The 13378-nt window shown below is 42.2% G+C and overlaps 1 protein-coding gene across 2 annotated transcripts in view; it reads left to right on the plus strand.

The window, feature by feature from the left end:
• Positions 1 to 10281, plus strand: part of Lyrm4 (LYR motif containing 4) — a 110501-nt gene extending 100220 nt beyond the window's left edge. For both annotated transcript variants that reach the window (XM_070024641.1, XM_070024640.1), the window contains one exon: positions 9237 to 10281. In XM_070024641.1, coding sequence (XP_069880742.1) covers positions 9237 to 9305 — 69 coding nt within the window. In that variant the 3' untranslated portion in view covers positions 9306 to 10281. The remainder of the gene's footprint in view (positions 1 to 9236) is intronic.
• Positions 10282 to 13378: the final 3097 nt, after the last annotated feature.

Genomic DNA, 13378 nt, shown 5'->3' on the forward strand with positions numbered 1-13378 from the left:
GCAAGTCAAACAGAAGAATGGAGCTAGTCATGAGAAACCCCCAGGATTCAGTCATGTCCTGAAAGGCCAGACCCATGGTTCTGGTGCAGGGTCCTTAGATCTCTTCCTGTATGTGTGTATCCATTCGAAATGAGCTCAGTCCTGCAGAGTGAACAGAAGGTTTGTTGAAATGGGAACCCCTGTACCTCCCTATGATTTCAGGCTCTGTCAGCCACAGTTCCCTAAGGTCCCGTAAAATAGTTTTGTTTCCTTTACTATAATGACCTAGAATGCAGAAAAAAAAAAATCTCATAGAGGGCTTATTTCTACAACTGGTATTAGACATGCAGAAAACAAGATGGCCCAGAAAGCTGACAGCAGTGAGTCAGTGAAGGCAGCCTTATAATCTCCTGTCCACTGTCCAAACAGGATACTTGACAGTGAAAGAAATCTCTATTACTAACAGTTCTGAACAGTCTGTGTAAGCCAGACCCACAGTTGTGCTAATGAGGGCATGCCATCTTGCATCTGGTTGTGGTCTTGTTCCTGTAAATAAGAAGAGACACATGAACTTTTCTGTGGCAAGGGAATTAAGGAAGAGAGTTCCTAATCATTCTGCCAGCAACCACACAGAAAGTAAGAGTTTGTTTCCTCACTGCTCCCTTCCATGCCAAGAATGTTCAAATCTCAAATTCTAGATTTTCATTTAGAATGGAAATGGAATGTATTTGGAGAGAAGAACCTCTGGGTTCTTTGAAGTGGCCTTTCTCTATTAGTGAATGTAATTGGTTCTCATTGCTACCCTGTGAATAAACAAGGGGTACTAGCTGAGGGCTGGGTCCTTCCTTTCCCAGCCCTCCTTACCATCAGATCTCAGAGTTGTGTTCCACAGCTTCTGAACAATCAGCAATAAAGACCTGACACACAGGCTTCATTTTGTTTTCTTAGATCCTGCTCCCTCCTCCCAGGAAGGTTCTTTGTCTAATGAATGTCTTGGCTCCTAAGTGTTTCTGGACTGTCCATTCAGCCTCCTGCTCTCAGATGAGTAACCTGTTTGTTTTTCTAATGGACTCTAATGCCAGCTCCTAATGTTTACAGAATAAAAGTGTGATCAGCTTTAATGACCAGTTGATGCAATTGACTAGTCTGCTGTAGCCATGTAAGTCAATTTGGGATTCTGGGGGGATATAAATTGAAGCTATTAATTGCACTTCCTCAATTTCCTTCCCCAGACCCTCTCACCTGCAGCGTGGAAGCAACATCTGTCATTAGCACCGCAACATCAATCCCAGCTGGCCTCCCGGTGTGTGCTGACACATTTTTCAGGCCAAATAACATTGATAGTCTCTATCTTTAGCCCTCCTTGAGATAACTTTAGAACTTCTTTCCTATATGAACTATTTCCCTTGCCTCTTCTGTAATAGTTCTGGTCTAATCCCTTACAACCTAAAACTAGCCTACTTTTAAGTCATTTGGTTCAGTAACAGTAAATATTTATTTCAGTAATTGGTCTGATTGCTATGTTTGTTGACTAGCCTTCATCCCTTCATCAGTTCTGTATTTCCAGTAGAACTCACCACAAAAGCTCTATGATCCCCAGTAAATCTGGGTTTTAACAATACAAACTCAGAGAGACAAACATCACGTTTTAGCTCATAGGAAGCTATATCTAAAATACACTGGGGGGGCTGGGAAGGTGGCTCAGTGGTAGAGCGCTTGCCTTGCATGCATGAGGCCCTGGGTTCAATCCCTCAGCACCACATAAGTAAAAATAAAAAGCCGGAAGTGGCACTGTGGCTTAAGTGGTAGAGCGTTAGCCTTGAGCTGAAGAGCTGAGGGACAGCGCCCAGACCCAGAGTTCAGGCCCCACGACCGGACACAAAATAAAATAAAATACACTGGGACATGATAAATTATATAGGACTCTAGGTATTCACAAATAGTGAGACCAAAGGAGGATACTCTTAGGAAATGAACATAAAGGTGCAATGCTATGTGCCTCTGATCATATAAAGTAGTATTTATTGAAATGGGCTCCAGAAAATGGAGTTGTTTTAATTTTCTTTTTTGTTCATTTATCTGTTTTGGGGAGCATAAGGGGCTCAAAAATGGAGGGATAAAGAGTGAACAGTGCAGCAGTTGTACTCACTAAACACTCTGTTGAAAATGAGCTAGACAACTTGAAGGTGGGAATAGGAGGGAAAAACTGGGAGAGAGAGAGGAAAGAAGTTACATTGTCCAAAAAGAAATGTACTCAAAGTTTTTAGATTTTTTTTTAAAGTAACAGGTATAGATTCATAATGGCCATGAAATACAACACTGATGTTTTTAGTTAAAGAGTACAATTTCTCATCACTTAATAATGATAGGGTATACATCATTATTTCATTGACTAATGAAATAAATATGCTGCCAGCCAATTTTGTCTCTGTGTGAACATCATAGAGTATATTTATGCAAACTAAGCTACAATGTCACTATAGGCAATATGGTCACACAGAGCCACTATCATATACACATTCCAGTTTTTATGTAAAACTTCATTCTACAGTACATGACTGCGAGTCTTGAGCTCCTTCTTCTTGCCTGGCACTGCCCCAACTTGTGCTATGAAAGCAGCTCAGACTAGCAATGTGGCCCCCTGTGTTGCACCTGCAGTGCAGGGTTTTGTGGATGTTTTCATATGTGTAAGAAGTGTTGGGGGGGGGCAGTGCTGGTGGATGAAGAGCCCTTTCTAGAAAGGGAACCAGAAAAGTTTAACTATGGGTCAAAGAGCAAGCGAGCTATTGCAGGTAAATGTGCATGAGCTTTTCTTGATAGAGTAGACTAGGAAAAGACTGAAGTTAGAGGCTTACAGTCTGGCAAAAGTCAATGAGAAACTCATAGGCCACAAGGAGGGAGGGTAGACAGCCTCAAGAAGACTGTGAAGAGCAGATAGAGGTCCTGAAGAGATACAAACACAGAAACACATTTATCTTTATGCCTCCTTAACACCAATATGAAGGTCTGATTCTTTTTTCTCCAAAAACTATAAAATTGCTGTACTCAAATGGAGTGTTATGGACACAGCTTAATTTAGAGTATTTGTCTATCATGCACAAGGGTCTGAAAAGGGGTGGGGGGGAAGCAAGAGGTAAAAATGAATGGATTTGCAGGGGGTGGGGGGGCGCCTGTCAAGAGCTTGAACTATGGGCCTGGACACTGTTCCTGAGCTCTTTTGCTCAAGGCTAACATTCTACCACTTTGAGCCACAGTGCCACTTCCTGAATGGATTTTTTTGGTTCACCCTTCAGTCAAGATGGAATACAAGTTTGGTTTGGTTTACGATGAGGTTTCATAAAGCTAGGCCCCTTAGATCACCCCCAGCTCTTCCTCCTGCCGGATTGTCTGTGGAGGCATTTGCATGGGACTGACTGACTGGCACCTGGCTGTCCACCTTACAGCTGTGTCAGGTGGAGGGTGCCTCTCTCACAGAAGCCTAATCTCAAGATTGGCAGATGTGATCAAAAAAGCAAGCATCATGTTCCCTATCACACTGGGGTCTTGGTTAAGATCACAGCAGACAGCCACACCACAGGAAAATCCTTCATTGCTCCTCTAGCTAGTTCACTAAGCATACCTTGTAACATGCCCAGGTCCACACTGCATGTTGTGTGGGGCCAGACATGATGTGTTCTGTAGCATCATGTGTATGCCGCTGAAGCTTTCAAACTGGCCACCAGAGGGAGTGTTAGCTTAAAAACAATTGAATCTCTGGAAAGTCATTTTGTAAGGTCCATCAGAAGCCCTAAAAATATTTGTACTCATGGACCCTGTAATTCTACATCTAGAAAGCTTTTGTATCAAAATCAGATAAAGTAAGATTCATTACATTAGATTCATTACATGAAAATGGTTAAGTAAATTTTGATAACACCTTTTTTTTTTATTGTGAAAATACTGTACAGAGGGGTTACAATTACATGGGCATAATGAGTACATTTCCTATCAAGCATTGTAGCCTCCTCCTTTGTTTCCCCTTCCCATCCCTTCCCATCCTCCCCCTCCCGCCCCCCCACTTAATAACACCTTTATGAAGAGATAACCAGTTACTTAAAATATTCTTTCAAATAAGTTAATGGCATAAGGTTCATAACACAAAATTAAGTAGATAAAGCCACTTACAATATAGTTACGGTTAAATATAATTTAAGTATTAAACCCATATATGACTTAACAGACTAAATAAAATAGTAATAATCAGAATGTTGTGAGACACCTTGTATTCATATACTGTTTTGTAGAATAGGAACTTCTTTGTACAACTACTTAAAGATAATTAAAAAAAAAAGGTAAGTAATCAATTTAAGATAAAAAATTCAAACGTCAGTAAAGTGATTTTAAAAATAGTAATTATCACATCCATACAACAATCAAATCTTTTTTTTTTTTTTTTTTTGGGTCAGTTGTGGGGCTTGAACTCAGGGCCTGGGCACTGTCCCTGAGCTATTGTGCTCAAGACTAGTGATCTACCACTTTGAGCCAAAGCTCTACTTTTGGTTTTCTAGTAGTTAATTGAAGATAAGAGTTTCATGGACTTTCCTGCCCAGGATGGCTTTGAACAGGATCCTCAGATCTCAGCCTCCTGAGTCACTAGGATTATAGGTGTGAGCCACCAGCACCTGGCAAGCAATGAATTTTTTTTTTTTTGATTGGTTGTGGGGTTTGTACTCAGAGCCTGGGTACTGTTCTTGAGCCTCTTTGTGCTCAAGGCTAGCACTCTACCACTTGAGCCACAGCGCCACTTTGGTTAATTGGACATAAGTTTCACAGGACTTTTCTTCCTGGGCTGGCTTCAAACTACGATCCTCAGATCTGAGCCTCCCAAGTAGCTAGGATTATAAACATGAGCCACCAGCACCCATCAAGCAATGAAATCTTTAAGGAGAATAGAATCAGAATCTTTCTTTTTTTTTTTTTTGGTCTGGTCGTGGTGCCTGAACTCTGGGCCTGGGCGCTGTCCCTCAGCTCTTCAGCTCAAGGCTAGCGCTCTACCACTTGAGCCACAGCGCCCCTTCCGGCTTTTTTTCTTTTTGCTTATGTGGTGCTGAGGAATCGAACCCAGGGCCTTATGCATGTAAGGCAAGGGCTCTACCACTGAGCCACCTTCCCAGCCTTTAGAAACAGAATCTTAATAGAAAGTCCCTGTGCCCATTTTTTTTTGTTTTTTGGTTGTTTTTTTTTTAAGCTTTGGGAACTTGGATGCTGTGTAACAATGGCACCTCTTAGGTAATGGGCATGGCTTCCATTTATCACAATATGTATCTCACTTCTCAGCACTTTGTTTCATTAATTATATGCTCAAAAACTGAAATTCAAAGTGTGCATCGAAGTCTATTACAAATTAATTTATCTGTATAACAAGAAATCCAAATAACTGTAGCCTTTTCAGAAAAATGGTTTTTCTTTTTCTTTTTGCTTATGTGGTGCTAAGGAATCGAACCCAGGGCCTCATGCATGCAAGGCAAGCGCTCTACCACTGAGCCACCTTCCCAGCCCCTAAAAAATGGTTTTTCTTCTACATAAACTGGCTATATGAATTCCAGAGCTCAAATGGTGGCACCATGGTTGTCCAGGCACCTCTTCTTTGTTCCCCATTCCAATATCAAAGAAAAGTGGGGGGGGGGGGCCTGGGCACTGGAGGGTGGCTCATGCTTTGTAATCCTAGCTACTCAGGAGGCTAAGATCTGAGTATTTTGCAGTTTGAAGGCAGACTAGCCTGGTCAGGAAAGTCCATGAGATTCTTATTTCCAGTTAACCACCAGAAAACCAGAAGTGGCCCTGACGCTCAAAGTAGTAAAAGGCTAACCTTTAGCAAAAAAGCTCAGGGACAGTGCTTAGGCCCTGAGTTCAATCCCCAGGACTAACCCCCACCCCAAAAAAAAAAAAGAAAAAATTGCGAGGAAGAGGGAGAGAGAGAGTTCTTCCATACTCTTAATCTCATAAAATCTTTCTTCCTTCTTTACATTGACAGTAACCTAGGCAAGCAAGCAGTCAGGAAACAGTGACTATAGGAAGAGACAAGAAAAGAAACTTTATCCTGCTGATCCTAGCAATCTCAGAATGGTTTCAAACCTTGCTACTGAAACAGTCCAGTCCTAGGACCAGCAGTGGCCCCATATCAACTGCACCTTCTGCATTGATGAGAGGAAAGGAGCAAACTTGCTGCTGTGATTTTGTTGGGAATCACTTAGAGTGCTCATTCTCCTATCCATCACCACCATCCTTGCCTCACATATCAGGAACTCACTGCTATGGAAAGAACCAGCATGGCCACTAGCCCCCAAACCTCTCTCTCATTGGCTTTCTTTTCAGATGACATAGCTGCTCTTACTGCTGCTTTGTCTAACGACACCCAGCAACACCTGCTAGTTATTAGCATCTCTGCAAGTACAGGGAGAAGATGCAGCAAGTGGGTAGAGGAACATGAACTCCAGAAGCCCACCAGGGCTGCATTGGTGGGCAAGTACCACTATTAAACACTCACCTCCTAATGCCATCTGGCTTATCCTGAGCCTTCATTTCAAAATAGAGCATTAAGGAGGATGGGAAACCATATTCTGTCATTTGACTTTTTAAAGATTGCCAGTAGAGAGTGGCCAACTTCTCTGAAACCAGACTTCATAATATGAAGTCCTTTCTTCACCAGTTCTACTTGTTCAAAAAAAAAAAGTGTTGCTCAGGATGTACCTGTAGAGAAAAAATTGTGACAAAGACCCTTTGTGAGAGAGGAAAGATAGCCTGTAATCCTATGTCAGTGGCTCCAGCATCCATCTGAGGACAGAAAGAACATTTGGGCATTCACAGAGACAACTGATTAAAAGGACAGTGAACACACAGACAGGAGCCAGGAGATGAGTGAACACAGACTGCCATCCTCAATCCCACCAGGGAACATAGCTAAGCATTGTTTGCACTGCCCTCAGTGTGACAACCTTTAACATGCTGGCCTAGACAGAGCACAAATGTGTTTTAGGCAGAAAGATTTTCCTAATGGGAGGAGTCACAGGAGGGGGATCGTGTGCACATGGGTGGATGGCTCTACCTGTAGCCAGGAGTATAGTAGATGGTTTACTTACTACAGACAGCCCCAGCTACCAAGGCTAGCTACCAAGGCTGGCCTCCCGTACCCTAACAGATATTTGAATCTAAATGTTAGAAATGAAGCCGGATGTGATGACAAACACCTGCAATCCCAGCATTCAGGAGGCTGACGCAGTGGGATCAAAAGTTTGAGGCCTGCTAGATACAGTGGCTCACCCCTTACTGTAATCCCAGCTACTCAGGAGGCAGAGACTTGGGAGGATCACCATCCAAGACCAGCCTAGGAAAAAAGTTAACGAGACCCCATCTCAGTCAATAAGCTTGACGTGGTATGTGAGAGCATAAATAGAGGTTCCAGATGCGCTATTTCTAGACACCCACACCCCCAAAATGTGAGAATTTACCTGATAAATAACTAAAAAGCTATAATCACCTATATGCACACTATACTCTCTACCCCCACAATAAAAAAATTTTGCTTTTGTTATCATTATGTAGTTATACAAAGGAATTATAATTATACAAATCAGGTTATGAACACAATGCTCTTGGTCAAAATGTTACCCCTTCCTTTGGCCTCTCACATTTTACCCCTCCCATCCCTACCCTCAAGTTACATAGTTCATTTTTTTACATAATGTACATTAAATATAATAACTGCATTTTCTTACCCTTCCTTTATTTCTTTGCCACCTCCCAAAACATGTTTCCACTTCCTGGTATTCATTTTGATATTAGTAAATTAGTTCAGAGGAGTTACACCTTTGGATTCCTCCCCTAAGTATATCCTCCTTTAGTCAGTTTGTTTGTGTATAAATGCATTGGACCTTGTATATGTTATATATGCTTATATTTTAGATCTGGTTTCCACATATGAGAGAAAACATGCACCATTTTTCTCTAAGTCTAATTTATTTCACTTAACATAATTTGTTTTAGGTCCATCCATTTCCCTGCAAATGACCTAATATTATTCTTTTAATGGCTGAGTAAAATTCCATTGTGTATATGTACCACATGTTCTTGACTCACTTGTCTGTTGTAGGCAATTGGACTGTGTCCATATCTTGACTATTGTTAATAGAGCAGCAATGGACATGGATGTGCAAGTACTTTTACTATATCCTGATTTAAAATGCTCTGGGTAGATGCCCAAGAGTGGTATGACTGGATCATAGAGTAGTCCTGTGTTTAGTTTTTTGTTTTGTTTTTTTTTGGGGGGGGGTTGTTTGTTTGTTCGGTCATGGGGCTTGAACTCTGGGCTTGGGCGCTGTCCTTGTGCTCTTCAGCTCAAGGTGAGCACTCTACCACTTGAGCCACAGTGCTGCTTCTGGTTTTCTAATGATTTATTGGAGATAAGAGTCTCACGGACTTTCCTGCCCAGGCTGGCTTTGAACCGTGATCCTCAGATCTCAGCCTCCTGAGTAGCTATGATTACAGGCGTGAGCCACTGGCACCCGGCTCTGTGTTTAGGTTTTTGAGCAATCTCCAAACTGCCTTCCAGAGTGGTTATACTAGTTTATAATCCCAACAATGTATTCCTTTTTCCCCACCAGCATTTGTTGTTAAAATTCTCAGTGTTAATCAAACGTAACTGTGGTTGAGATGGAATCTTAATGTTGTTTTGATTTGCATTTCTTTTATGGTCAGGAGCATTGAACATTTCCTCGTGTTTGTTGGCCATTCTTCTTCTGAGAAGTCTCTATTTACCTCCTTTGCCTGTTTATTGATTGGGCTTTTAATGTGGGAGTGGGGGGAAGTTAGTTTCTTGAGCTTATTGTATATTTTGGATATTAGGACCTTGTTGGATGTATAACTTGTAAAGATTTCCCAGTCTGTTGGCTGTCTTTTTAATTTCATAATTATGTTTTTTGCTATACAGAAACTTTTTAGTCTGATGTAATCCCATTTGTCAAGTCTTCTATTTGCTGTACTGCTCGAACTCTGTTCAGACAGGCCTTGCCTATGTCAATAAGTTCTAATGTAGTAGAATTTGAGGTAGTTTCAAAATTTTAGGTCTGACTTTGGTCTGGCTTTGAGATCTTTAATCCATTTTTGAGCTGATATTGGTGACAAACAATTATCTACTATTAGTTTGAAATCCTCTTTATGATCATTCATAGCTAATACGAGTCCCACAGTTCTTAACCTGTGCCTCTTCTTTGCCTCTTCAGGTCCATATTGGCCAACTGTATTCAACTGACAAGCTTATCATTGAGAGTCAAGAGAAGCCAAGGACCTAGGGACCAAGTCACCAGCAGCAGCCTGTGGACCACCTTCAGCATCCATTCTGTGTGCAGCCTGGGGGCTTCCAACACCAGCTGAATATAGCTTTTTGCTTCACCTGACCTATAGAAGATGAAACTGAATCTTACTTGCATTCTATTACAGCCTCAGTGTGAAAGAATGGCTGTCCTTCCTCTATTCAAGTGTTAGAATGAAGAGCTGGAGGTCACTCACAATAATACTATGTATTATTGAGTCTCTTCTCCACCCTATCCCCATCTTGCAGCTCATCCACATTTGTATAGAACATTTGCAAGACTTTGTTTCTTGGTCCTTAACAATAAATTGAATTGTGGCCTATCCTTTTGCACCATATAAACCCATTATGACTAATGCATGCTCATTCTGTGCTGAGGCAAGGCCTCCACTTGAGTGGAGGACCCCACTGGGAGCTGAAGACTCTCTTGTGAAGGCAAATCCAAGTATTAGTTGAGATTTGGGGGCAGTGGTAAGATCAAAGTGAGGGGATACACAATACATCCTATGTCTTATAACTGGTCCAATGCAACAACAAATGTGTCAGATAGCTGAGAACTAGTGACTCACAGCTGTATTCCTAGCAACTCAGGAGCCTGAGATCTGAAGATGGAGGTTCAAAGCCAGCCAAAGCAGACAAATCCAAGAGATTATCCAACTTTTTAAAGTAATGGTGCCAAGCTCACATTTGTAATCCTAGTAGAGGATCACAGTTTGAAGCCAGCCTAGGCAGGAAATTCTATGAGACTCTTATCTCCAATTAGCCACCAAAAAGCCAAAAGTGGAGCTGTGGCTCAAGTTACCACTTGAGAGCTAGTCTTAAGTAAAAAGGCTCAGGACTATACACCATGGCCCTGAGTTCAAGTGCCAGGACTGGTACAAAAAAGGTCAATTGTATAGATGCACAAGACTCAGTCCTCTACAGGCTGGACACAGTTCTTGCACATAGGACCCAGAGGAGGCCTTACAGACTAATTGAAGTCTGGAAAGGGCTATTCACAGCCCTGGGGTCTGCATGTGGCTGATTGTCAGAATCAGCTGGAGCACTGGAGGATTGGGTTGGGTTGGGTGGGTTTGCCGCCAGTACTGAGGCCTGAACTCAAGGCCTGGGTATTGTCCATTAGCTTTTTAGCCCAAGGCTGGCAACTTTGCCACCTGAACCACAGCTCCTCTATCCTTTTTTGGTGGTTAATTGGAGGCAAAAGTCTCATGGACTGTCTTGCACTGGCTGACTTCAAACCTCAATCCTTAGAGCTCAGCCTCCTAAGTAGCTAGGATTACAAGGATAAGCCACAAACATCTGGCTTGTAGTAGTTTTTTTTAATTGTTATAAAGGTGATGTACAGAGGAGTTACAGTTACACAAGTCAAGTAATAAATACATTTCTTTTTAGACAACGTCCCCCCTTCCCTAGCTTGCTCCCATTTTTCTCTCATCCCTACCCACAAGTTGTATAGTTCATTTTCATCATAGCATTTATTGAGTACCACTGCTGCATTTGTTTACAGTAGAGTTTTTAGGGTTTTTTTTTTTTTTAAATACTGTACAGAGGGGTTACAATTACATGGGCAAGATAATGAGTATATTTCTTATCAAGCATTATAGCCTCCTTTGTTTCCCCTTCCCATCCATTCCCATCCTCCTCCCCCTCCCCCGGCTCCCCCACCCAATCCTGTTTGCAGTGTTTTTAAAGAGACAAATCTTTGGATGCTTTTATTCCTGTGAGTTCTAACTCAGGACAGTTTACATACATTCTTCCAGCATTTCCAGTGTTTAGCAAGCTTAGAAAACTACTGCTCTGATTACCTTACACATAATAACAATGTGTGCCACTCCATACTGACAAATGAGTTTCTTTCAAGCATATAAAATGAACCCTGTGGCTTGCTTGGCTTCCAATAGAGATTATAAGGACCCCCAGAACCAGTCACAGTGGCTCCTTGTTTTGTTTTTATATGATGGTAAGCAGGGGTCAGAATTCAAGTTAATCTTTGAACCCGTTCCTAAATTGCAAGTCCTACAACACCTATGACAGTATCATCCTCAGTTTAATTTTCCTGGTCATACAAGTCAAACATGAGCAGTCAGACCTCACCTTAAAAGTCATGGCTGCCAGTGGCATTAATACAGTGTAGATTTTGTGATTAATGGATGGAATGGCTAACCACTCTATTCAGCACTACCACTTCTGATTTCAAAATAAGTCCTTTCATCCCATGAGGCTAATGAGGAACATAGGTTCGGGATCTGTTGTATGCAATACACGCTCATTCTTGGGAGCTGTACTATTAGAGTGATTGGGGCCTTGCCTGGGTGAACACAGGCTATATGGCAAAGACAATCTTGCCCTTCACCTGTCATGGGATGAGACACCCAGCCATGGTTAGATGTCCAACAGGGGTGCTGCTAATGAATGGTGTTTCTGATTTACCAATAATTTAAGCAGCTGTTACTTGAAAACCTAATTCTAGAATTGAACCTCCCCTTTAAAGCATTAAATTGTGAGCAAGGGAACAGCTCTTAGGAGCTAGCCCCCAAACACAGTTAGTCTCAGAAGCAGCCTCAGGGCAACCTTAATTAGTCCTGCAGCCTTTAATGGCAGACTGCTTTGGTGTTAATTAAACCACATGAATGGGTTTAGACAAGTCCAAGCCTTGATAATGCAGACCTCATTTTTGTAACTCAGATAAAATGAAAAGCAAATTTAGATTCTGCAGGCAGACATGAAAGATAATTCTGTGACATAAGAAACCACAGCAATTGTAGTCCTCTATGCTTCAGGTGCCAGGCAGAGCCTCATATACAAAACACTAGGGCTTGATTCTAGAGATCCCTGCAGTTGGCCTCCGAACTCCTGAGGGTATGACTGCTCCGAAGGAGATCTGGAGGTCTGGAGATTACTTTTGGTATTACCTAGCAAATGAAAAACGCCACCAGAAGCTCACCTCTCTAGAGGCAATAAACACTAGCCAAAGTCAGGTGTTATGGTTCAAAATTCAAGGAAAGTTAGCATGAGAATCTATCTGAAAAACAAAAGGAAGTAGAAAACACCTATGGCTCACAGCTGTACCCTTAGCTGCTCAGGATGCTGAGATAGAATGGTGACTCAAGGCAAGCCTAGGAAAAAAAATCTATGAAACCCCAACTCAAAATAGCAAAAAAGCAGGGCTGGAAGTTTTGCTCAAGCAGTAGAGCATTAACACTGCAAGCAAGACACGAGCATATAAGGCCTATGTTCAATTAGAAGTACTGAAGGGGGAAAAAATGGCCAAGCAGTCATTTTCTATTTTTTTAATTTTTTTTAATTTTTTTTTTGGGGGGGTCCGGTCATGGGACCTGAACTCTGGGCCTGGGCGCTGTCCCTCAGCTCTTCAGCTCAAGGCTAGCACTCTACCACTTGAGCCACAGCGCCACTCCCAGCTTTTTTCTTTTTGCTTATGTGGTGCTGAGGAATCGAACCCAGGGCCTCAGGCATTCAAGGCAAGCGCTCTACCACTGAGCTACCTTCACAGCCGCAGAGCCATTTTCTAGACCTTAAGAGATGATACTGAGTTGTCCTGGCTACAAAACTGTCTTTATTCCACCAGAAGGTTTATGTGACCAAATGCAATGCTCTGTTGATCTGGTGGCTCTTGTTCCCCAGACTAATAAAAATGGAACATCGTAGAATTAACATGATTTTGCGTACATTCAAGAAACAAAGAATTGACATAAATCTACATCTACTCAGAAAAGCAGTTACCTTTAACTCCGTCCCTCCATGGCCTAACCAGTGCTGAGTGGAACCCAGGGAGCTCTGCCCCTGAGCTGTACCTTCATGCTTGACAGTTTTAAAAATCCACAGGAGAAGGGGCTGGGAAGGTGGCTCAGTGGTAGAGCATTTGCCTTGCATTCATGAGGCCCTGGGTTCGATTCCTCAGCACCACATAAGCAGAAAAAGCCCGAGTGGCACTATGGCTCAAGTGGTAGAGTGCTAGCCTTGAGCTGACGAGCTCAGGGACAGCATCCAGGCCTAGAGTTCAGGCTCCATGACCAAAAAACAAAAAACAAAAAA

Source organism: Dipodomys merriami, unplaced genomic scaffold, assembly GCF_024711535.1.
Source record: "Dipodomys merriami isolate MVZ:Mamm:240054 unplaced genomic scaffold, mDipMer1.0.p SCAF_16, whole genome shotgun sequence".
In the NCBI taxonomy this organism is placed as follows: domain Eukaryota; kingdom Metazoa; phylum Chordata; class Mammalia; order Rodentia; family Heteromyidae; genus Dipodomys; species Dipodomys merriami.